The sequence below is a fragment of the Nelumbo nucifera genome, chromosome 5 (genome assembly GCF_055504915.1).
Source record: "Nelumbo nucifera cultivar China Antique chromosome 5, China Antique-T2T, whole genome shotgun sequence".
NCBI classification, from domain to species: domain Eukaryota; kingdom Viridiplantae; phylum Streptophyta; class Magnoliopsida; order Proteales; family Nelumbonaceae; genus Nelumbo; species Nelumbo nucifera.
Genome location: NC_142653.1, coordinates 49596692 through 49624029, shown reverse-complemented (window position 1 = coordinate 49624029; position 27338 = coordinate 49596692). Strand labels below are relative to the sequence as shown.

The following is a 27338-nucleotide window of genomic DNA, read 5'->3' as shown; positions in this document are numbered from 1 at the left end:
AGCATACCCCCCCCCACCCCACCCACTACCCATCAAGAGGCCTTACAACCAACCAGTAGGCATCTTGCATATAGAAAAACAAGTTGCTTTAAACTCTTACTTCATTTCACTAAGAAAAAATGTCTCTCTTCATCTTAAAATATAAAAGTTATACACTCCTTTTTTTAATAAATATAGAAAAACCAAATGAAACCTTAAGGTTGTGTAATCTTAAGGTTGTGTTTAGTTTTAAGGAAAAAGTGTAGAAAGTAAAGAAAAGGTAGAGAAAGATGTACAAATCTTGTATAAGTTTTCCTATCATTTCCTTTCTTTCCCTACTTTTTCCTTCAAACCAAATATAGTCTAAATTTATATCCATCAGAAAGAAACCCCTATGATTTCATTTGAATATTTAATTCAGTCGGAAATCTGTGATAATCTATTAAAGCAATAGAGGGGACTTCAATATTATATTTTGAAAACTAATCAAATCAAAAATTGTACAAATAAATTAGAAAAAGTAATTTGGGGATAAAAAAAATTTAAATGGTTCAATAAGAATCTTTTTTGAAATTAATTGATAGAACTCTACTGAAGGGGGCATTTGTCACAAAGTGTAAGTTCAGGAGGGTTTTTGTCGCAAATGAATGTTCAAGAGGGTAATTGTCACTGAACCCATAGTAGAGTGGGCGTTTATAGCTAATAAAAGTCCAAAGAGATAATTGCCATTGACCCATAGTATGCACTCGGCATTTCCTACTCACTTAAATGTTTTTTTAAGTTTACTTCTAAGAAAAGACGCATATGCTCCCCAGAGTTGTTCCTACATCCCTACCCACAGCTGTGGATTTGGAATAATCTCTACTACACTGAAAAAAGCCACCGGAATTGATCCCAATTAATGTACATACAGCTGCCCATCTCAAGGTCTGATCATTCTATTTCATTCCGTACCGATTATAGTCATCTTTTCCTCAGAGCTTCGGAAACCAAACCATCGCCTCCACCTCCATCATATCCCTGCTTAAACAAGGGTTCGCTTGAAATGAAAGAAATTAGAAAAACGTTTTTATTGTTTTACCATCCCAACCGAGGTGCAGGCGGAATTGGATCCCAAGTCTCTACAACGGCCTGCATAGACCCTACAAAGTACCAACCTACTGGTTGGCACCTTGCAAATTTAAAAAACATTTTAATTGTTACAATTGACATACAATTAATGGTGACGGTAGTTTTGCGTGGGAACAGAAATGCCCACATCATTAGAGACAAGACCTGGTTGCCGAAACAAATGTGGGAATGTTAGCATCCCGTATCCCTTTGGTCTAGTTGGTGACGATTCAACCTGTTACAGAGATGAATTTAAGTTGTTTTGCAACACTGCCACTGATCCACCAAATTTGACGATTTATGGCGATTCTCTCTATTCCCATAGCATTTTGAATATATCACTACAAGGCCAATTGACATTCTCAAGGAAGGCTGCTACATCCTGTTACATGGGAGAGAACCAAGATCAACAGGGGATCGCGTCAACCATCGAACTACCAAATTCTCCAACACCCGGAACAAATTCACGGCAATTGGTTGTAACACACTTGGCATCATGTCTGACTCCCATGACAAAAACTTCCACAGAAGTGAATGGGTCATCTTGTGAAGAATTGGATGTTGCCAGACGGCAATACCACATGATCTTGGCACATTTGATCTAAAACATCAAACGTATAGTAATGACACCAGTTCCGCTTACACTTGGAACATCAGCAGATGCAGCTTTGCCTTTCTCTCGGACTAAGACTGGTTCGTTTCGACTGGATATAAAATATGGAATTTAAGAAACAAGGTGGACTATCTATTAAACATTCAGTTCAGAACTACAATGATTGTTGATCAAGCAAATCGAAACATGACTTGCGAGCAAATGCAGAGAGGAAAGTCTGACTTTGCGTGCGGGAAAAATGCAGAAGTTGCAAACTCCATTAATGGCCCTAGATATCTTTGCCATTGTAAGAAAGTTTTTCATGGGAACCCTTACCTGTCCGATGGGTGCCAAGGTAACCAATCTAAACTTTATCTTTCTACTTTATTCTTTATGCGAAGATAAGATCAATGTATGAAAAAACGAAGGTAAACATTTCGAAACAATGGGTGCCAAGGTAAATGATGATGCGCGATCTAGTTGCTCCAACGTCGTCCCGTAGGATTATCTTCTTGGGTGAGTACTTGCAAGATCATAATGTACATGTTCTATCCCCCCCCCCTCCCCCTTTGTCTGATTGTCACAGAGGAGCTAGTGAGAAAAATAATCACGCATACCTTATTCTCTAGTTCTTTGGGGTTGGTGCCATTATATAGGCATTGTTTGGTGTGGGCCTCACGCATCGCATTCGAGATTTCTGGGAGGTCATGCCTAATCGGTCCGAAATCCTCGAAGGTAACTACCATGCATGTTGACCACCCTCTGGAATGTTCGGTACGTGGGCCAACTTTCGAGAAATGTGGGAGTGTCAAGATATGCATGCCGAATTTGTCGACAAGCATGTCTCGCAAGTCGCCACCTGGACCTCAGTCAAGCCGACAAGCCCTCAAGGGAGGTCTTTCCTCGCATCGAGGTCACTTTGGCTAGTGACGAGGTGCTACAAGTCGACCTTGGATGAGGTGCTTCTAGCCGACCTGAGTTGTGGTCGAGGTCGTCAGTTTGTCAGTGAAGGTAGGTCGCCAGGTCGGGGCAAAGAGAAACCGCAATCTAGGACTCCAAGTCATTTTTTAGAAGATGTCCAGGTGTCATCCAGTTATTCCAAGATGAGATGTGTCATGATGTCATTGGAGGGCCAAATCCACCCTCATAAATTGACATAGATCACGGTTTCTCTTTGCCCCATCCTGGCAACCTACCTTCACTGCCAACCTAGCAACCTTGAGAACAACTCAGGTTGACTAGAAGCACCTCGTCCAGGGCTGACCTGTAGCATCTCGTCACTAGCCGAAGTGACCTTGACGTGAGGAGTGACCTCCCTCGAGGGCTTGTTGGCCTGACTAAGGTCCAGGTAGTGACCTGCGAGACGTGTTCACCGACAAATTCAACATGCATATCCCAAGACTCACATTTTTCAAAAGTTGGCCCACGTACCAAACATTTCAGAGGGTGGTCAATGTGCATGGTGGTTACCTCTGAGGATTTCGGACTAGTTAGGCATGACCTCTTAGAAATCTCAGATATGGTGCATGAGGCCCACACCAAACAATGCCTATATAAAGACATTAACTCCAAAGACCCAGAGAAGAAGGTACATGCGATTATTTGCTCACTAGCTCTCTCTACACTCAAGCTTTTAGCTCGCAACTAAAATAATACAATACTAACTTAAGCATTGGAGCGACCTCGCCGAGTTAGCGACTCCGAGTTCTCTGATCTATTTTCTTGTAATTCAAACCAAATTACTACACAACTAGCTCCCATATCATCTTCTAACTAAGAATAGCTAGATCGCGCATCATCAATAACCATTCAGACTAAGGATCCTCCATGAAGCCTTGTCTGTATTTAGCTTTACACAACTCACTGCTGGCTTTGTCCATTTTGTAACAATAGACTTTTGCCTCCAAATTAGACCAAAGTTTAGATTCAAGCTTGGGAGATAAAGCTGGAGTAGTGTAGAAGACTCCTTGAGGAATTTTATGCTATATATGACAAGTATGTCTAATCCCGCACCATATCAATTATCTTCATGGATCAAAGCAATTTTTCATGGAGCCCTCTGATTTTTCCCAGTTCGAAGAGATAATGCTGTACGTTCAATGAGCACTTTGGACGTTAGGCTGAAGACAAAAAGGACTCTGGATCAGATACCGCTAAAACTCCACCCACACCTATTCACAGAACACTAACTCCCTGCATTCGGAATATCTCCCTATACAATAATTTCTAAGAGATTGAGATATTCCCATATGTGGCTAAGATGTCATGTGGGTATATGTTCCCCATGTGTGGCTAACACACAACCCCCACAGAACTTATAATAGTGATAATATCATTGGAATATAGAATATAGAAAATTATAATTTTAGAAAAAATATCATTGAAATTTCATGATCCCTAACTTGAATAATAGATTAAAAGTATTGCATTACTTGGTAGGAAAATTTTCATTATTAATCATTCCCTCCAAAGCATATTCATGCCATTAATATTGTTTAATTATTACTATTTTCATTACACGGTTTAAATGTGATTAATGAATTCATTAAACAATATTAATCTGGGGTATAAAAAGTAATAATAATTTTCTTTATTGCGTATGACCTAATGCTTCATTTATTGTCCTTTTGCCAGACATAAATGAATGTGAAGATCCAAATAATTATCCTTGTATAGGCGGTTGCACTAATACAATTGGATCTTACCATTGCACTTGCCCGAAGGGGAGTTATGGTGATGGTAGGAAAAAGGGCCAAGGTTGCAAGAATAATGTTTTCCTTGTACTTAAGATCACCCTAGGTAAATGCTCTTGTCCTAATCCAATTTTCACCCAAGTGTTATAAAATATGTTTTCTGCATTCAATTTCTTTCTATTCGTCAATTCATTAAGTCATGTTCCTTTGAAAATTACAATATGAAATAAGTACTTACATTATACGATACCTCTGCTTTCTATTAACTCGTTATCTATTTCTTTGCAGGTGTAAGATTGGGCATCTTGTTTTTACTCATTTGTATCTCTTGGTTATACTTCATTATAAGGAAAAGAAAACTCATGAAATTAAAAGAGAAATTCTTTGAGAAAAATGGTGGATTGCTTTTATAACAACAACTATCTTCAATTGGAGGTTCAAAGGCAATAACAACTATCTTCAATTGCTTTTACAACAACACAAATAGAATTGCAATTTTTCCTTCACCTTTCTTCACAAATAAAGTGTGGTCTAACTGGCATTGTTTGAACCCCATCTGTTGAACTGCTAAGTGGAACTTATCAAACCAGACCCGAGGTGATTGTTTCAACCAATATAAAGATTTTTTTAACCTACACACTTTCTGTTCACTGCCTTTGGCACAAAAACCTGGAGGTTGGGTTATATATACATCCTCTTCTAAGTCACCATTCAAGAAAGTATTTTTAATGTTCAATTGATGAAATTCCCAAACAAGATTTATTGCCAATGAAAGAAGAATCTTGATAGACTTCATATTGGCTACTGGAGCAAAAGTCTCTACATAGTCCACTCTATATATCTATGTAAAACATTTTTCCACTAGTCTAGCTTTGTACCTTTCAATAGTTCCATTAGCATTGTGTTTTACTATGAACACCCACTTGCAACCCACTGGTTCCTCCCTTCAAAAAGATCCATCAACTCCTAAGTGTCATTTTTGTGTAATGCATCAATTTCTTCATTGAATCTGTCCATTCAGGTTTGGATAAAGCTTCTGCCACATTCTTAGGGTGTCCTAGCACAAGAGCTTTGTTGAAGCAATCCACTCGAAGCAAAGAAAGTTTCACAATGCATTGAAACTGAGTGAACAATCCACTCAGTTTGGAACTGAGTGAACACCATGCATTGAAAGTCTTTCACAATTTTAGGGACTTCATCTCTAGATCGCATTGGATAAACCCAAGTGTATCTAGAATAATAATGGACTAAGGTAATGAAGTACTTTTATGCAGCGTCATTAGGTAGAGTAATAAGGCCCCAAACACCAAAATAAACAATATGAAACATAAATTCAGATCTTTTATTTCTTAAAGGAAAAAAACTTCTATAATGTTTACTCCATTGACATGTCTGACACTACAACTGACTCACTAACAAAGACTCAAACAACTTTGGAAGCATAGCTTTAATGACTCAAAAGAAAGATGACCATAATGATTGTGCCATAAATAGGCTTGATTCTCACTAGAAGAACTCAATGACTCTTTAGCCATAAGACTAGTTTTATTCTCCAACACATATAGACCATCCACCATGCTTCTTCTATCAATCGTCTTCCCCGAGGCCAAATCATGAAACACACATGAAGACAAAGAGAAAGTAACTGAACAATTCAATGAGTGAATAATATTACTAATGGAAAGCAAATTTATAGGTAATTTAGGAACATGCGGTACATTAGAAAAGGTAAGGCCAAGTGGGAGAGATATGGTTCATTGGCCGGCTATGGTGGAGAATGAACCATCAGTTAGTCTCACCTTATCACTCCCAAAGAGAACGTTGTATGCCAAAAATAAATTTATCTTACTAGTCATGATGTGGTTTTGAGGCTTTATAGTCAATTACCAAAGGAGAATCAGAAGTATGAGATGACACATGGAAGGTAATGGCAGTGTTACCTGATGTCGATGCAAAAGAGGTAGAAGGAGTAGGACCTGAATCCATATGGCAAAGAATCCTACTATATAACTCCAAATGGTCATTAAAGGAGTTGATAATCTCTTCCTTAGGGTCAAAACTGGGATGCCTTTCTTGATTTATCATGGGCCTAATCTCTTGAGATGCCATATTATCTGAGTTATACTTTTTCTGAATCTGTTAACTGTGTTTCTTGACCAAATCAATTATTGACTTTACCCAAATCCTATGCTTATTTAGGTTTTCAATGGAGATCACAACATGTATCTCTGGTGTGTCTTGTCTTCTGGCAGAGAGTGCACCAAAGTTTACTCTTGTCATCTATTCTCTTTTGAGAGTCACCCTTCTTAAAAGTACTTCTAACATTAGTATCTGAACTTCCCGAGCAGCTAGGGCAACTAGTTCCCCCTCTATACAATTCATCACACTTCTACTCTCTTTTGACTGAACTAAGGCATAAACCACCTAAACTGATGGAAAGTCTTTACTTCCCAAGATCTGCACCCTAGTGGACTCATATGAAGGATTTAGCCCAAAGAAAAAAGCAAATACCCGTTGCTAAGATACAAGTGACTTGTATATCTTTGCATCTTCATCATACTTCCAATTCACATTATGATAGTGATCAAGTACTTTCTATATTGATGTCAGATCTAAATAGTGCATTGAGAGACATCTTTCCCCCTGCTTGCAAGTAGAGGATTCAACGTATAGTTGGTATATCTTGGCATAGTGTCTTTGCTCTGAATAGATGAACTTTGCTTGTTCCCATATTTCACAAGTAGTTTCAGCCCACATAAATGTCTTTCTTACTTGTGGCAGCATGGAAACCAAGAGTCATGACATCACCATACTATTTTGTTGGTTCTACCTAACATATTCAACACATCTTTTCTTTGGGTCCTTCACTTTCCCATTGATGTATCATATTTTTCCCCTAGCACTGATGTAGAGTTTTATTCCCCTATACCATTCAAGTTAGTTCAGACTGTCAAATGGAATAACAGCCATGAGGAAACTCATATCCATTTTCCCACTCACTCCATTTTGACTTTTGAAACCCCTGAAGAACGACATGGTCAACACAGAATTTTTTATCTAAATTCCCAACTTAGGAACCCTCCTTATATCAGAAAAAAAGCTCCACACACAACAAGTGACCAGTCCACACACACTTCAATTGTGGACTTAATCTAAGCACAAGAACAACACCAATTTTCAAAAAAAAAAAAAATATGACAAAACTAATTTTCTGACCTATATGGAATAACAGTCCCAGCCTACTAGTTTTCCAGAAGGTCTACAAGCATTGATCATTAAGAGAGATCCTTACACACATGAAATCAAGCCAACAAGCGAAGAAAACAGGTCATCTGTGATCTACAGTCACCTTTCACAGGTATAAGATCACACGATCCAAAACAAAAAGAGGTATAAACTTCACAAGGGTGTGCCGACATTCAGTGGTTCAGATTCATTCGTTTTCCTCTTGGTACACGACCAAGGAAGAAATAAAAAAAATAGGGTTGTATTAGTTGTAGATCTAATTCAATCAACCCAGATTCAATCTTTTGTTCCGCCTAAATTCAACAACTTGAAGAAGAAACTTGATCGCCTAGATTCAATAGCCTTGCTCTTATACCATCTTGGCAATAAATCCGATTGAAAAACAAAGAAGAAGAGAAGAGAAGAGAAGAGAAGAGAAAAGAAGAAGAAAAAAAGAAAAAAAGGAAGAAGAAAGATTGGAGGCATGAAATTAAGGTAGATAGAGAGTATGTTATTATAAAATAAATAAATCTTTACGTTTGAAAATTATGGTAAAATTAAATTAAGGCAAAGCTAATTATTTTTTCAAAAAATTAAGGCAGGTTTTTTAATTATTTTTGTGTAAGTTATTTTTAAAATTAAGGTAGAGAGAATAGGTTATAAAAAAAGTAAATAAGTCTGCATTTCTGGGAAAGGTAAAATTAAATTAAGATAAGTTATTTTTTTTTTCTTTTCTGAAAATTAAGGTAGGGAGAATAGGTTATAAAAAATTTAAGGGAGAGAGATTCTTCTTTCGTGCTGGTTCCAATTTCACGTCGCATTCATTGTTTTCGCTCTCACAACTGGCAAGCAAGCCACATTTCACGCTGGTTTGGTCAGCTCTCAGTCAGGCCCAATTTTACGTCCCGACGATTGGACAGATGGCAGCCGATGCAACGAGTTTGGTATTCAAAGAATAATAAATCTTATTGGGGAGGGTATTTTAAGGAAATAAGCGATAGTTACTGTATTAAATTCCATTTCCTGAATCGTCAGGGTATCTATATATATATATATATATATAATTATCCATTTCTTCTTGTGATACAACATTAAAATCATTTTTAGTTCATTTTATTAATGATAAGTAATATTTTGATGATTTATAGTTTACTTTATCTATGCTATTTGATATCTAATTACAATATCCAAATTTAATTCAAATCCAACCTAAATTCAACAAACAAAATTTAATTAGAAGTCAAATAAAAGTAAATCAAATTTAGATACACCTTATATGTAATTCCATTTGATCCATTTGCTGCCCTAAAAAATGTAACATCTTGCTCTAAAACATCTCTATGTCAAGAGTGATTATGTGTTTTCATGTGAGACGTTTTGCCCTTCAAACTACCTTTAGAGCAGGCCATTGGCCATTAGACATACTTTTGTTTGTAGATTATCAGGATTTGACTCATAATACTAACATGATTGAGCCATATAATCCCATTTTACACGGCCTTATTCGTAGCTCATCCAAACTTGAATCATAATATCGCCAAGAGAGGAATAGTTCTACAAGACGTGGAATCGGAATTGAAAGATTCATGAATGACATTTCAAAGAAAAAACAGACCAAAAGGAATCTTTTACAAATATTTGGAATTGAATGCGAGCGAAGAAGATACACGGATAGATTACATTTAGTCCAGCCCCTCCCGCACGCGAAGTTATATGATTATGACGTGAAGTCTTATTATAGGTACACACGAAACCGTCCACCCAGATTTTCCATTTAAAATCGTCCATGAACCCTTGATGTTCACTATCTTGTTGGATTCCAGCAGCAGCTTACATTATTAGACTTGTATGTGGGGACTTGGGCCAATATGTTCCAACGTACCATTTGGGTTTAGTGATATTTAGTGACGGGTTTAATTAACTACAGTATTAGTGTTGGATTAACTATTTCTTTGTGTTTTTTCTCTTCCGTGTTTTATTCTTTTCTCCGATTTGTGCATTCATTTATTCATCATGACATCCCTTGGATCAGCAAATCATTTGAACCAGACAGAGTAACAAGTAAACCGTCACCCACCAGCTTACTGCTTTATCAACTTTTTTAGTCCGATCAATCTACTGCAAACTCCATAAGCTAATACTAATACACTAATAGCTTATTACTCGTTCAGTCAAGACAAGGTATTCACATTTGTCCGATCAGCTTTCTGTATGGGCTTTAATTTGATTAATATAACACACCGTGACCTTAACGTTAGTGAATTGGAAAACTATTTTTAGTTTATTGACATCTGAAGTGAAGATGATGGAGAGAGAGAGAGAGAGAGTCGTTAACTTTAGTTGACTTGCTAATTAAACCGTGACCATAGAAAGCTTGGATCAACACTTATATATGGTGGCATGGCTCAGATAATTCCCGGTATAGTAGCGTTTTGTTTCTTTTCCCACCAGGATCGATTATCCTATGACCATGCTTTGGTCCATGTTGCTTCATTTGGTCCTACTGTTGCTGTTGATGACCAAGACAGCAGTAGCACGAGCATCAGCATCGCCGACATCGTCTCTGACGAAACCCGGCTATCAAGAGAAATGTGGGAAACTTAGCATCCCATACCCGTTTGGCGTCGGCGATGATCCAAAGTGTTTCCTGAATGAAGATTTTCAGTTGTTCTGTAACACCACTAATGGCGAACCCCAGCTGACGATGTACTCCGATTCCGATGATACACCAATTTTTAACATATCTCTGCATGGGCAACTGGCGACCACCATGTTGGCGGCTGTCCAATGTTACGCAGGGGAGGACAAAGACTTGGTAGGGAATGATTATTACTGGGAACTTCCAAAACCATACATGCTGTCGGACACCAGAAATAGATTCATGACTGTCGGTTGCGACACATCTGGAACTTTGTATGACTCCGAGGACGAGGCATTCTATGTGGGGTGCCGTTCAGGTTGCCTGAACGATACGAAAGTTATGATGGATTTATCATGTGATGGCCTTGTGTGCTGCCAGACCACCATACCCAAGGGTATCACCGATTTTCAAATTTCCACAGGTAGCCTTTACAAATTCAGGTACACATGGAATATCACTAGATGCGGGTATGCCTTTCTGTGCGACAAGGATTTGATGGCCTCACAAGTTTCACGCCTTCGGAATATAAGAAACAACCTGAAATACCTGCAAAATTCTGGCATCCAAACTCCAATAATACTGGATTGGGCAATTCGAAACAAGGCTGCTTGCGAGGACGCAGGAGGAATGGGCTATAATATTGTCTGTGGTAACAACACCTATTGCACTAATTCAACAAATGGCCCTGGATATCTTTGCCACTGTTTGGAAGGTTACCAAGGAAATCCTTATCTCCCTGATGGATGCCAAGGTATGACCTTTTTATTCTTACTATATATTTTGATGACATGGAGCAAGCATTTCACCAATCACAACTATTTATAGAACATGCTCTATGTGATTTCTCTGCATCGTGCCATTTGCTCGTTCCATATCTTCTACTTGGAGTTATATAAGCCGGCTGATCAATTTTCAGTTTATAATCTTAATATTTGGAAAAGCAGCCTTTGATTTAAGAAATATTGTTTTGTGTGCCTAGCATCCAACTGGTCAACTGCAAAAAAGGCATGTGAGAAAGGAAGCATAAATTATGCATGCGGGATTAACACCAACTGCTCTATCTCCAACAACAGCCCTGGATATGTTTGCCGCTGTTTGCAAGGATATCAAGGGAATCCTTATCTCCCCCATGGTTGCCAAGGTATGAGTTCGTTTGCTGTAAAATAAAGATAACGCGCGATTAGGGCTTGTAGATCGTGCTCACTTGGCCCTGCATGTGCGGCTCTTATTACAAATTTTATTTTATATTTTGTTGCAAAATTTTTGTTCATAAATGAAAATGTTCAAAACACTCGTGCAATGATGTAGCCTGAAATCATCAAAGAAATTAGCTAGAAAAATATTTTAATTCTACATTTCATATCCAATTACTGGTGGTGATGATTTCACATGGGAACAGCAATACCGACATCATCAAATACGATTCCCGGTTGCCAAAACAAATGTGGGAATGTTACCATCCCATACCCATTTGGTCTAGTGGGTGATAAACCAATCTGCTACAAAAGTGACGAGTTCAGGTTGTTCTGCAACACTGCCACCCATCTTCCGAAATTGACATTTTATGGCGATGATCGGGGATGGCATCATAACATTCTGAATATATCACTTGAAGGTCAACTGACGATCTCCATTCTGGGCGGTGTCAAATGCTACATGGATGCAGATGACTTGGAGAGCCATGGTATTAGCTATTATTTTCCAAATGCATACAGGCTCTCAGACACCAGAAACAGATTCATGGCAATCGGTTGCGATGCATATGGAATGTTGTATGACTACGAGGACAAGGCGTTTTATGTCGACTGTTGGTCATCATGCTTGAACGATACAAAAGTACTCACAGATCCTTCGTCTTGTGGTGGCTATGGTTGCTGCCAGACAACCATACCAAAGGATCTCAATAACTTCTCTCCATCCATAGGTAGCCGTAACAACTTCGCATACACTTGGAATATTAGTAGATGTGGGTTCGCCGTTCTTATGTCCGACGAACAGGACACATTTGATTCACAAGTTTCACACCTCTGGGATATGAGAAACAACGTTGAATACCTTCGAAACGTCGGGATCAACACTTCCATAGTATTGGATTGGGCAATTCGAAACCAGACTTGCAGGGAAGCACGAAGAGATGCAACAGGTTATGCCTGTGGGCGTAACACTTATTGCATTGACTCCACAAATGGTGCAGGATATCTTTGTCATTGTATACAAGGTTACAAAGGGAATCCTTATCTCCTCAATGGATGCCAAGGTATGTTCTAAATCTACATAGTTAATCTTTTTTTTTTTTTATTGTTTGTTTCCTTCAAAATTTAAATTAAAATGTAGGGAAAATCTATTATGCGGGAAAGATATGGAAGTCATCAATCGAAACCATTGATCTGGTAAGGGATTTTGTCTGGATCGCCCCAAGAGTTCGCCTTCTCTTCCATATAGGACTCACAGTGTTCTGTATTATGGGTTTTGCTCAACCTAAATCCCATCTCAAGGCAATCCAACCCGACTTGATGAAACCCCATCTGATCGACCCATCCAAATAAAAGTACCAGTGTTTTAGCTACCTTCGGTTATAATCTTTTTTCTCTTCAATATTTTATACCTTGGGCCTGGTGTGTGGGTCAGCCTCAACCTGAAACCTAATTAAGATTGACCCTAATCTTATACCCAATATTCTATTTGATCATGGCTGAAGTAATCAATATATATTTTCAATATCTCTTAATTAGAAAAAAGTAATATTTAAAAGCATTATTTTTGGATATATATGTAGTGGTAGACAGTTCAATTGCAAACAAGACATGTGAGAAAGGAAGAATGAATGCATGTGGAAACAACGCCTACTGCTCCAACTCTAACAACAAGCGTGAATATATTTGCCATTGTATAGAAGGTTACCATGGGAATCCTTATCTCCCCAATGGATGCCAAGGTACGTGTTCATCTACAATAATTCCCTTTTTCTTCAAAATTTTAATGGAAAATTTAGTACAATTGGCCAATTAAGGCAATGAGATTAGGCTTCTCTTGATTACACTTTCTAATACTGCAAGAAATAGTGGGACCACGTTTCCAGTTTGAACTATTAGTTTATCTATTTGGATCAAGAATATCTTTATTCCTGGAACGAGCTCGGATCTCCCGGAGCAAAAATCATGTATACACCGTAAGAGCATGGCATCCGGCTATACATCGGGAATATCCCTCCTACTTGTACACATTGTGCTCTCAAGGTGTGTAAATGATTTTCACTTTCAGGAGATCCGTTTTCTCCTATAACATTCCACTTAAACAAATTTAGATTTGCCGTGAAAAATACATAGTCAAAGTTGTGAACACTGTTCAAATATTATCACATAACTAGCTAGGTTGTGCGACTGTAGAATCAATCAGACCATCAGGCTGCCTAGATCATCCTTGATGGGCATCAGACCCTAACTAGTCAGCGGCCATATGTGATGCACAAGTGTTGTTTAAAGAAATTGTGGCATGAGTCTTGTGACAATATCAATTGGGTCAAATGGTATCAAGCTCAATCCAAACTACTTTTGGGTTACGTGTTATTAGATAAAGGTGTTAGATTTTATTATTTATCATATTTTTTTACTATGTTACTATATTTCATTAGTTTTATTACTCAAAAATGTGATGCACAAGCTCTGTTAAATAACATTCTTAGGACATCTATAATTGTGTAAAGCTCAACCCTATCCATCTTAGAATTCTTTCTGGGTTATGTATTCTCTAACAAATTAACAAAAATCTGGAAGGCATTAGGAAGAGGGAGTTACTTTTTTAGTAAGTTAATTTCTTTATTTTAATTAACTTATGTTTTTTAATTTGTATTAACTTTAATTACTCTTTTTTCTCATTATAATAACAGTTTTTATTGTTTAAATTATGTTACTCTTTTATTAATAATTTAAATTTAATTTTTTATAAATTTTGTGAAATTCATTTTACTAATTTTGAAGTAAGATATTAAAACTAAGTTATTTAATTTATTTTAAATTACTTAATAAGTTAATCATGTAAAGTAAGCTGCTGATTTGTAATTTTCCCTTATTTTTATTTTTAGTTACTTTCTGATTTCAGTATTTTTTTGAAAAATATTGCTCTTAACATGTTAAAAAGTTTATGTTATTTTTTTAGTAAAATTTTCTGTCATTTTATCAGTAAATTTAAAAATTTATGTTATTTTTAGTTTTCCAATATTTTTACAAAATTTCCTTTACTTTTTTTTTTTCGTTTTTCTGTCTATTAACAAAATTGTTAATCGTGTTTTTTTGTTATTTTCCCTTATTTTGTTGAATTTTCCTTTTCTAACTAGTGAAAGTTTCCATTATTGCCCCTTTTGTTTTCAAAATTGCATAACCAAGTTGAATTGATCAAACCAAATTTGTCTAGTTTGATATGAACTAGTAATTAAAGGTAGCATGTTGGATAATTTTGGGTATTAAATTAGTTGGACCCATGAACTTCATTTTATTCATGCATAGCAATTTTACTGCAGCTTAATAGAGTTTTTTGCAAATATAATTGAAAAATATTTTATTGAAAATTTAACTAATAGTTAAATTAATATTTTAACAAAAACATGTTAATTAATATTGTTTCTACTTATTTAAAGATATATTTTCTAAAAGTTTATACAACAGATTTGCCAGACCAAATCGGATCAATTAAGACCCATTCGAATCAGTAACTAAATAAATTGGGGAGATCACTTTTTGGGTTATATAATCATCCAATCCAATTGAGTTCTCTTCTTGACTGATTTTCTTGTTACAATGTTCATCAATTCACTGGATGGGCATAATAGCAATTCAACATCAATATAAATAGTGATGTGTGGACTCCAAAACATCCCTTGGTGAGAGAAATAAATTCTATAATTGAAATACTAAAATATTATGTATAATTGTAACAATATTTTAATTAATTATTAAAATTTATTGCTTTCCTTTTATTATTTACCTTATTGTATTCTTTCTCTAAACTTGGGACGGGCTTGAGCTGAGGTCTCAGAAAGCTTAAGTCCAACGTAGGCCCGACCCAACCCAACCTTTAATAAATTATACTAAAAAAATTCTAAAAAGTTGAGTATTTCGGTAAAATTTTAAAATATTTTAAAAATACATACATATGTTTAAGTAGGAGATACAAAAGCTGATAAAATTTTAAAAAATTATACTAAATAAATTTTATAGCCAGTGTAATAGGGAAGGACAAATTTAGAAACCAAATTACCATTCACAAAGTTGAGTATTTCGGTAATTCTGCCACTTCCATCAGCTCAAGATAATGGAGGGAGTTTAGATTCAACAATATGAAAAATTTCACGCGAAAACAGTACAATTAACATAAAGCAAGGTACTAAAAAAAGTAGAGAGGAGGTTTAAGGCTTTAAGCAATTAGCAATATCTATCTATCTGTTTATAAATGTCCAGCTAAAACTAAGCCCTAAAACGCATCAGATGGTTGAGAGATGTTGAGTAAATAGCTTCATTTGGTAAAGGCTATTCATATAAAAATATTTTAACGTAACAGCAGCATCAATAATCAATTCATCCAAAATAAAAATGCTTTTGCTGCATTTGTTCACCTAAAGTTACAACAACTAATGATAATAGCGATTCCAACAGTATTGCCAAAATCTCCGGAGACAAAGCTAGGTTGTCAAAGCAAATGCGGGAATGTTAGCATTCCATACCCGTTTGGCCTCGTTGGAGACGATCCAACCTGTTACAGAGATGAATTGAAATTGTTTTGCAACACAGCCGCTGACCCTCCGAAACTGATGATGTATGGCCGCCCTGATTATGCTGAATATGGTGATGAGATTGTTTTAAACATATCACTGCAAGGTGAATTAACTATCTCCTATTGGGCTGCTGTCGACTGTTATATGGGGGAGAACCGAGACTCAGAATGGTACCCAGTCTATACCAAAATTCCAAAGGCATACAGATTCTCTAACTCACGGAACAAATTTACGGTTATCGGTTGTAACACACAAGGCAATATGTCTGATTACGATGACCAAGAGTCGTACATCCAATGTGTCTCATCTTGTCCTCATAATAGGGAGGTGACGAATGTACGTCGTGATGGCAACGGATGCTGTCAGGAGTCGATACCAGGGGATCTTAACTCGTTTGGGGTATCAGTTGACAATTACAGCAATCAAAATACCACATCCTCCGCTGCGAATATCAGTAAATGCAGCATGGCCTTTCTGTCCGATAAAGAATGGTTTAAATCAAATGCTTCTTATCTATGGAGTTCAAGAACTGAAGTCGAATACCTTATCAACGTTGGGTTCAGAACTCCAATAGTACTTGATTGGGCAATTCGAACTGGAAACTATGCATGCGAGGAAGCACAAGAAGGATTGACCGACACCGCCTATGCTTGCGGGAACAACACCTATTGCACCAACTCCAGAAATGGCCCAGGTTATCTTTGCCATTGTAAGAATGGTTTTCAAGGGAATCCTTATCTCCCCGAAGGGTGCCAAGGTACGAATTCCATGGATTCTCTCTTCCTTCAAAATTTTGAAACATAGAATTGTCCGAGTTTGCCTTCGCCTGGGCCTGGGCCCGTATTTTGATTTGTGGTTTGAGTACGCCTCTCAATCTCTTGTATACATCTTTTATAATTATATATATATATATATAAAATAAATATAAATATAAATATACTGGCAAATATGATATTATTTTCATTCCATGAATTTTTAGTGAATTATAAATAAATTATGGCACACATCACACAGATGTATCAAAGTTTGAAGTGACGTTCCAAAAGCCTAGGCCAGGCCCATTGTCTGGTTTGAATGGAGAGTTTGTGTTGGCTTCCTACAGAGCGTGTCCGCACACATGTCCTACAGCATATCTCAACCATATTGAGAACATTTTCCATACTATATGGAGAAGTTCCCAAGGTTTCATTTAAACTCAGCATAGATATTCATATTGGACTCGATTTGGCCTGAGATCAGAACTTCAAATAATTTTTTAAGTTAAGGTATAAATTTTAATAAAGAAAAACAAAGTGCAGAAAATTTACAATGAATAGTTTCAACGAAACAGAGTCAAGGCCCAGAGCAACCATTAGGTCCAGTACTCAAAAGCAGCACATATAAAAACAAGTTTCCCTATTATCTCCATGGAGAAACTCCATTACACAAGCTTTGCTCTAGGGGTTGACGATGGTCTGATTCGATCACATGGCTCCTCTGTTTAGCAGAACCAAACAGGTGGGGTCATGTATGAAGATTCAAAAGTAGTTGATTGCTGATCAGCCCTATTATCACTTATAAACTCATAATTGAGATGATCTAAAAGATATTTTTTCATTCCAATTCATAAATATAAATTCAAAAGTGAAGAAATACCATAACTCTAAATAATGTAATAATAAAAAGTGGAATGAAGGCCATGAGATAATTTTCTTTGAGTACTGTTTTAATCATGTCATTTATACTTTTCTATTAGAATCACCGTGAATATTATCATCATCTAAGTTTTAGATGAACTATATGGGATCTGTTACATGAATCTTGTTTAGTGCTATATTCACAGAAAAAATATGAGTCCACATATTATTTGTTACTACCTCGAACCATGTCCTATCCCCGAGCTTTTGGTATTATGTTCTTTCTTATGACTTTGTTAAAACGTGACTACAAGTTTCAATATTAATCAGTGGGTTAAAAAGTTCTTTAAAATAATAATCCTATCTTTTCTAACTTCTGATGTAACAGAATTTAAGCTGAAATTGAAAGAACTTATAATATTTGATCTAATGCTTTATATATTATCGTTATATTTCCAGATATAGATGAGTGTAAAGATCCAAATAATAATCCTTGCATAGGAGCTTGCACTAATACAAATGGATCTTACAAGTGCTCTTGCCCAAACGGTAGCTATGGTGATGGTAGGAAACCTGCAGGTTGCAAGCCAAAGAGCAAATCTTTTCCTGTGATTAAGGTTATCCTAGGTAATATTCATGTCCTAATGCAATTTTTGTTTAAGTTTTGTAAATTCATCTTCTGCATTTAGTCCCAGTTGTCAAGGACCTTTGTATGATAAAGCATGGAGAAAAAAAAAAATCATCAATGTAACCATAGGACATATAAAATCAATTTTTTTTATAAGGGTAAAGGATATAAACATACCTTGAGTTTTTATAAATTGACATAAATGTATCTTGAGTTTTTCACATAGACTTAATACCTTGTGGTTTGATCCCATTGGACTTCAATGAAACAAGTCATTTAAAATTTTAAGAAACCTATTTTACCCTTACGAATAGGAAATAAAAGAAAAGGAAGCTAGTGAGTAGGGCTGTTCATAAGAAGAACCAAATCGATCAGCCCGGACCGACCCAACCCGAGTTGGCCGTGTTTTCTTCAGCACCGGTCGGTTTTGGGTTGTAAAAAATCATAAATCGATGGTTCGGGTCGGTTTCAGTTTTCATACATGAAAACCAAAACTAACCCGAACCGAACCGACTTAGTAGTTAGTACTTAGTTCTTAATTAGTAATTATAACCTACTTAGTTCCTACTTAACTAAGTTGTCTCTATCCTATTTACAACCTAACTTAATTTCTAGTCTTCTATTTAGCAATGACATTAATAGCAAGTATTGTAAGACAACTAGACAATGAGTTTTTTTGAAAAAAGTTTAAAGAAAAGAATCAAAGGATCCTAGCTTTTATGGTCTTTTACACCAAATATGCAATCAATTACAGTTAGAATTAGGTGTCTTCTTTCTCTAATACAATTTGACTTTTTATTTTCTTAATAACTTCTATTTTAACATGGTCTGTCCCCTACCAATTTCAGTCTTCTTTCTCTAATAGAATTAGGTGTCCTTTTTTACATCAAATTTCAATCTTCTTTCTCTAACCTACCAATTTATTACCATGTTAAATTTAAAGCCGAAACTGACCCAACCCGACTCAAATCGACCAGGTCGGCTTTGCTTAACACAGGGTCAGTTTCGATTTTAATTCCAGGTAACCCAACCAGGTCGGATCGGTTGAAAAAATCTCAGTAAACCAATCCAACCCAACCCGTGAACAACCTTATTAGTGAGGTGGAAGAAGAACAAAAAGAAAGTTGGGCTATTTTTTACAGTAAAAGGAAGGTACAGAAGAAACAAAAAAACCTGCAAATATTAAGAAAACATAGTAAAAGGTGATTAATGGAGAATTAAATTGATTAAAACTAGAAAATTATAAGGACAAAATTTTGTTTTACCTCAACCAAGCACTTGAAAAAATAAAAACTATGTATAACAGAAATTAGAAATTCACTGCAGAGTGGGAGAGAATATTAAATTCTGCAATGCTTTTATAGTTTTTATACCGTGAAAAAGCTTGACAGAAAACCAACTTTAACTTGTTGGACACGTGGAGAAGGTAGCCACCAGTGAAAGCTACCTCAATTATGCATATTGGAGAGAGATATCTTTTAGACTGTGTAAAAAAATCAGGGTACATTTAAATCAATTTAAGAAAACTCAAGGTATATTCACGTCTACCTTTTTCATAATGTTTTGTATCATTTAATGGTAGTACAATGGTTTTTGCTATTAATTTAAAAGAAAATGAGTTCTTATGTTGTGCAATTCTACATTGAAGGTTTGGGAGTGAGCTAGAAACATTACATCAATTTCACAACAAGTACAACACTGACAAGTATTCTGGATAGAAAAATTATTAATACAAAATATTAAAAAAAAATCAAAATATGGACTACTAGTTAACTGGAATTAACATCAACAATGGACTTCTCCTGTCCATCCTATAGGATCTATTGTATACATGCACATTCCTAATGTTGTATAAATTAAGTTGGAAGAAAAAAATATATACGGATCCTTGGAATTATTTTTGTTTTTATGAAATTTTGTAAGAAAATTATAATATATCAATGAGTATTTTGTATGAGTCCTTTCTCTCCTATAGATATTTTGTTTGCTGATGATTGATTTATATATATGCTATGTAGGTACAAGCTTTTGCATCTTGTTTTTACTCATTTGTATCCCTTGGTTATACTTCATCACGAGGAAAAGAAAATTCATGAGATTGAAAGAGAAATACTTTAGGCAAAATGGTGGCTTCCTTCTACAGCAACAATTAACTTCAAATGGAGGCTCAAAGCTCTTAAAGATCTTTTCAACTGAAGAGTTAAAATTGGCAACCAATAACTTTAATGAAGAATGTATCATAGGCCGTGGAGGACAAGGTATAGTATACAAAGGTATCTTACCTAATCATCAAGCTGTTGCCATTAAAATGTCAAGAATAATGGATCAGAGCCAAAATGAGCAATTTATAAATGAGGTTCTCATTCTCACTCAAATTAACCACAGAAATGTGGTAAAGCTTTTGGGATGCTGCTTGGAGATCGAAGTACCTTTGTTAGTTTATGAATATGTTTCTAATGGAACCCTTTTTTACCATATTCATCAAAACAATGGCATCTTGCTTTCATGGGAAGACCGATTAAGAATTGCAACAGAAACTGCCAGTGCACTTGCCTATCTTCACTCTACAGTTTCTACACCAATCATTCATAGATGAAAATTATACAGCAAAAATATCTGATTTTGGAGTCTCAAGGTTACTTCCTATGAATCAAAGTCAAATAACCACATTGGTTCAAGGGACATTGGGTTATTTGGACCCAGAGTATTTCCACACAAGTCAATTAACAGAGAAGAGCGATGTTTATAGCTTTGGAGTAGTTCTTATAGAGCTCTTAACAAGTAAGAAACCTCTTTGTTTTGAAAGATCACAAGAGCAAAGAAACTTGGCTACATATTTCATTTCATCAATGAAAGAAAATTGTCTCTTCGAGATGATTGAAAATCGATTTGTGGATGAGAAAAATGTTGATGAACTTTGTGTAGTTGCTGAGCTAGCAAAAAGATGCCTCAGTATAAAAGGTGAAGAAAGGCCCACTATGGAAGAAGTTGCAATGGAGCTACAAAGATTGAGAAAGTCGAAAAACCATCCATGGATTCAACCAATGGAAGAAGAGAGTGTGAGCTTATTATCTAAACCCTTAGAACTATATCATGGTGGTGATGGTGATACATCTAACCAACCTACTTTGGTAAAAGATATGATATTGTCAATGAATTTCCCTCGCTAAGATATGGTGTCCCGTAAGGATAATGTTCTTTTTCTATGTTCATGGTATTTGAAAATAATGTGCTCCTATATTTATTAAATTCAGAACAAGAAGTTATGTATATGGACAAAATAACAAGATCCATTTCCATATTATAATATCAAAGGCATGTGACTACTTTAATAAATTTTTTATCTCCACGTTATTACCAAAATATCAATGAGAATTTTACCTTTCCTTGTGTCTACTTTAATAAAACGATTTATTTTACCTCTTCTCTTTTATCTATTACCTCTATATTTTATCTATTTTAAGTTGAGATTTGATGTGAGGGTGAAACAACTCAGAGTTTTGGGTGAATTTTCCCAAATGTAAGTGAGTACAACCATATAGAGTTTAAATTTGAATCTAATACAACAAAATCGTGAGTATATATGTGTTATCTTTATGTTGAAAGAGAGTTATTCGTAACACCCTCTCCAAAATGAAATAGGAAATGTTGAACCGTCAGATTGTCAGAAAGGTTTTGTATTCTATATATTTGCATTTCTATTCAACTAAAAGTAAACTTTGAGAGGAAAGAGGTTTAGTGGAATTTCTACAATTTAGTCCATGTATGAAATACTGGCTCATCAGATAAGAACGTGGCAGCAAGTTTGTCGCATCATAATCATTTAATCATTTGTTTATTACTAACTCCTGTTACATCATTTTAAATATTTTTCTTTAAGCCCCAAATACATAATACCCAAAATACCCTCTTATTTTCTTTCCCAATATGATCACTTCATTAGCTCCGATGAAGCTTTTGATGCATGCCATTTCTCTTAGAATAATGAAAGGACAAAATCCGTCAACTCATAGTGCCAAAGTACCGCTCAAAGACGATAGTCCGCTAATTTGTGAGAAATGGAGACGATGGAGAGAATAACTCGATCAAGACTCAATCATTCATTACTATTAATCGTGTACTCTACTCTATATAAAACCGTCGATGGCTTTTATATCTAATAGAATCTATTGTACGATAAAGGGTAGTGATTGGGAAAAACTTTAGCAGCTATTTGGGGTCAACACCCTATGTTATTAAGAGAATTTCTGGGAATGTTATGTCATCATGAAAATGGATAAATTAGTAATTATATCTTAATTTATTTTGACTAAAAGTAAAACATGATCATCAATAAGTGAACTTTCTAGAACATGCCCAACCCAGAAATTATCTCAACAGCCTATTCTGTTGGGCCCCAACAGCCAAAGTTAACCCTAGTTATTGGCATCAAGTCATGATTGGTAATGATAGATTGATGGCGATTCGGTTGCTTTCCTCTTATTTTTTTTTTTGGAGTCCCTTTTGAAAAAAAAGAAAGACATATTGCAAACTTCTTTTTTTTGCAAATAATTGCTTATTCTTATCTTTGCACATTATTGAAAATGTATAGATGGTTGTTTTATTTTTGTATTTTTTATTACCTTTAACTTTTCTTAGTGATGATGCACAATCCGGCCGGTCTTAGCTGTCAACGATCTTGCCTCTGAATTGAGTAGCGGGGGACCTGAAACGGAGGAGATGAAGAAGCTCCGGGAAGAACCCGGTGTAAAGGCTCCGAAGCTCAAGTTAGAATCCTTCAAAGGCAAGATAAGCCAGATAGCGCAAAGTTAGCATACCTCGTTCTTGGGGGGTAGGGAGCCTTTTATAACCACCTTGCGCACTCACTTCCAGGCTTCTATCAGATCGGGCATTATTATCTCTGAGCCCCTACCAGTTCGGATGTCACCCCCTCTGGCGGGGCAGAACCACCACTGCTCCTTTTGTTAGAGCCGTCTCTGCGGCTGGTGACGACGGTGGCAGGTGGCAGAAGACCGTTTGAAGTGCGGCTGTCAGGCGTCAGATCCCAAATCAGTCAGGCGCGCTGCCCTTGGATACGGACTTCCTCGGTGTCAGGTACGTTTGGTCAGTCTAGTGCTTCGAAGGCGAAGTACTGGGGTGGCGAGCAAGATGGAGTCTTGAGTTCGGTTTGGGGAGTGTTCCGAGCTGCCGTGGACCAGCTCGGGTCACGGCTTTGTGAGGCTTAGGGCCTAAGAGAGATTTCGGGCTCCTTACAGGGAGCTCGGGTTCTTAGTAGGGAGCTCGGGCTCCTAGTAGGGAGCTCGGGTTCTTAGTAGGGAGCTCAAGCTCCTAGTAGGGAGCTCGGGTTTTTAGTAGGGAGCTCGGGCTCCTAGTAGGGAGCTCGGGTTCTTAGTAGGGAGCTCGGGCTCCTAGTAGGGAGCTCGGGTTCTTAGACTGTAGGTTACCTTTGGTGCCTGTGTTTTGGGCGCTCTGCTGCCCCGAGCTGCTCGCTTTTGCTACATGTCGGGTGATTGCGAGGTCGGGCCAAATTTCCCTTCATCAATTGCCCCCCACTCCCTGCACTAAGGGTCCTGTCTTGGCGTGGGGAGTTTCGTAAGGTAGCAGGAGGGTTTTGGCCCGTACCTTGAATTTTACTCAACTGATGGCGTGCGTTTTGATTTTTCAAAAAGGCGCGCGTTTGGGAGACGTGTCGGTAGCCGTTTTCTCAAATTTCGGGAGTCGTGCCGCAGACGCTTTTATTGCGAAGAGATGTGCGCTGACACCCTGTCAGTCTCAAAAAGACGTGCGCCGGCGCCGTCCGTTTCAGAAAGACGTGCGCTGGTCACGTCTCGGCTTCGAAGGATGTGCGGTCAGCACGGCTGTGGTCCATTGGATTGGCTTCGATCTGGACCGTCGCTTTCCAGTTGCTGTGGATATAAATCGAGGGGGGGGACCCCAGTCGCTGCCACTGTACCTCTCGAGCTCGCGTCTAAGTTTCAGTTCGCGTCCAGGCTCTTCAGCTCGCGTCCCAGGTTCTTTCTGCTTGTTCGAGCTTTCGTGGTCTACTCCAGTCTTCTTCCCGGGTGAGTGCTTTTTCTGGAACTCTGTCTTCCATTCCTTGATGTCTATCTCGGAGGGTTCAGACAGTCCAAGCGGGTCTGATGCAAGTTCTACAAACCGATTTGCATCCCCCGGTAGTTCTAGCGAGCCCGATGTAGATTTTAAGGAAGAGGTTGAACCCGTAGGTCGAGGGGCTTCGGGTAGTTTTGCGTCCACCTCTCGTCGGGGTCGGGTTCTGGACCAGTTCGGACCTTCGGCCGTGACACTTGAGGGACTCCAATCCCTCATAACTTACTATAACTTGCCCGGGGAGTAAGCCTACTTTATCCCTACAGGCAACTTTCCTTGGGAACACGGTCCTGATGAGATCGTGATATTCCAGGAGCAGCTCGCTACGGGGCTGCGGCTGCCTTTCCATCCTCTTCTTGTCGAGGTCCTAAACCACTTCGGTGTGACGGTCGGCCAGCTTCACCCGAACTCCATTAGGAATTTAGTGGGGACGATCTCCCTATTCTGCGACGAGAACTTTCCTTTGGACTTGGAGATTTTTTCTTCTATTTTAATGCTAAAAAAGCAAGCGGGTCCCCTTCCTGGGCGTAGGCGAGCATACTACCTGTCTCCTCGCCCAGGTTTCAAGCTCTTACACGAACTCCCTAATAAGGTCCCGGCGTGGAAGCGGGACTATTTCGGGGTGCGAAGTGTGCTGGGGTGGCCATTTCAGAACGGCTGGGGGATGGCCGCTCCCGACTCCGGCGTTACACTTGATAAAGAGACGGTGAAGGGCCTTCGGCAATGGGCGCGGCTTGGGCTGACGTGTCAACAGTATCTGACGGAGGCCAAGCTTATTGCTGTTGGCCTGAGTTCGGGTAGGTTCTTCCCCTGGCGATCCTGTCTTGCTCTTCTTTTGCTTGTTTTACTGATGCCGAACTTCTTTTTGCAGGTGCGATGGACTCTCGAGGGACCTGAGGTGGGCACTTATTCCAGGGCATGAAGAGAAGAAAACGGGTGGCTAAGCGAGCTCGCGCCGAGCTGCCCCAGGGTGCGGAGCCCGAGGTGCCGGACTACCTTGCGGAGGGTCAGCCTATGGAGCCCGAGATGGTTCCTCCTATGCAGGAGCCGGCGGGGGGCCCTCACACAGGAGCTCCTACTTACTCCAGGTCTGCCTATACGCGAGCTGGGTCGTCGGGCTCGGACGCCCCGGGGGACTTCAGGAGTGTGTTGTCACCTATTCACGCTCTTCAGAGGAGTAAGGAGGCCATGTTTCCCGAGGAAGTCGCGGCGTGGACCGAGCTCCCTCTGCACCAAGTGGCTTGCCGTGCCGTTACCCATGCCATGGTGGTAAGTGATCTCCCTTCTTTAGAGTTCTTTAGCTTTTATTCTTCTATTCGTTCCTTTGATCACTTGTTTTCTTTTGGTAGGTGAACTCTTCTATTCACTTTTTGGTGAACCAGGTGGAGAGGTGCTCGAGGCAAGCGCGAGCTGCCGAGGAGGCTACTCGCCTCGCGCGGTCTAGGCAGGCGAGGTCTCAGAGAGATGCTGAGGCCATGGGAGTGGTGGTGAAGCATATGGCGGAATTGAAGCTGGACCTCCAGCATCAGGTCGAGTATCTTCAGGAGGATATCAGGGAGCGGACTCAGATCTTCTCTCAAGGCATCGAAGACGCGAAGAAGAAAGTTGTTAGCGATTATATTGCTTCGCCGGATTTCGATGATCTGATGGTGGACTCCTACAGGAGGGGTTTCAAGCTAAGCCGGTGGATGATCCGGAACACGTACCCCGAGCTCAACACCAGCGCCATATCCACTTCGCGCAATACTCAAGAGATGGCCAATGCTGCGGATGCCGAATCGGACTCCGAGGGGGAGGCAGGGCCTTCGGGTGTTGTCGAAGTAGTTTCTGATAATGATGAAGTAGCCCTAGATTTGTAAAAATGAAAGGTACACTTCCTCATCTGAAATGATGATGGCTCTTCTTTTTTTTTTTTTTTTGAATGTACACCTCATCATCTGAAATGAAATGGCTTTTTTGTTCAAGTGTTGGTTGTCCTGTCTTCGGGCTGTGTTTTGTTGCCGAACTGACCATTTCGGTCCTTTAGTTTTTTTTTTTTTTTTTACCTCGGCTTCGGGGTACTTGCCTTGGTGGTTTATAGGTAGTACCTTCTTAAGTTAACGATGTTCCATGCTCGGGGTACTTGTTTTCCTTCTAGGGTTTCGAGCTCGTATGCCCCCCCAAGTACTCTCTTTACTCTGTAGGGTCCTTCCCAATTTGGTCCAAATTTCCCTACGCCGGGTTCGGGCACCATGATCTTACGGAGAACTAGGTCACCGATGCGGAAGTTCCTCTTCTTTACTCTGGCGTTATAGTACCGAGCAACCTTTTGCTGGTAGGCCACAGTTCGGATGTGCGCGAGGTCTCTCACCTCGTCCAGTAGGTCGAGGTTGGTGCGTAACTCGCCCTCGTTTGTCTGTTCGTCGTATGCTTCTAGTCGCAGCGTAGGTACTTCGATTTCCGCCAGGATCACCGCCTTGGTGCCGTAGGTGAGGTTAAAGGGGGTCTCTCCTGTGGCGGTTTTATCCGTGGTTCGGTGGGCCCATAGAACACTTGGTAGTTTGTCTGCCCACAACCCTTTGGCTTGGTCTAGTTGTGCCTTCAGTCCGTAGAGGATGACTCTGTTCATTACTTCTATTTGGCCATTTGCCTGCGGGTGTGCGACCGACGTGAAGTTCTGACTAATTCCCAATACTTTGGCACCATTCTTAGAACTTGATATCCTCGAACTGTTTGTCGTTGTCGGAGATCAGTACCCAAGGTAGCCCGAAGTGACATACAATGTTCTTCCAAAAGAAGTTCTGTATGTTTCGGGCAGTAAGTATTGCCAGAGGTTCAGCTTCTATCCACTTGGTAAAGTAATCTACTGCTACCACTAGGAATTTTCTCCCGCCTGTCACTGGTGGGAATGGTCCCAGAAGGTCGATTCCCCATTGGGCGAAGGGCCATGGATTGGTAAGGTATTTGAGGTCGGCACCAGTCTGATGGTGGATATTGGCA

At 38.6% G+C, this 27338-nt stretch overlaps 1 protein-coding gene across 1 annotated transcript; it reads left to right on the top strand.

Moving 5' to 3' along the window:
- The first annotated feature begins 10021 nt into the window (after positions 1 to 10021).
- Positions 10022 to 21576, top strand: LOC148791593 (uncharacterized). The gene is made up of 7 exons (XM_088887155.1): positions 10022 to 10991; positions 11220 to 11381; positions 11640 to 12497; positions 13017 to 13175; positions 15889 to 16764; positions 18083 to 18250; positions 20270 to 21576. The coding sequence occupies exons 1-7, from the start codon at positions 10064 to 10066 to the stop codon at positions 20845 to 20847; spliced, it is 3729 nt and encodes a 1242-aa protein (XP_088743281.1). The 5' UTR covers positions 10022 to 10063; the 3' UTR covers positions 20848 to 21576.
- Positions 21577 to 27338: the final 5762 nt, after the last annotated feature.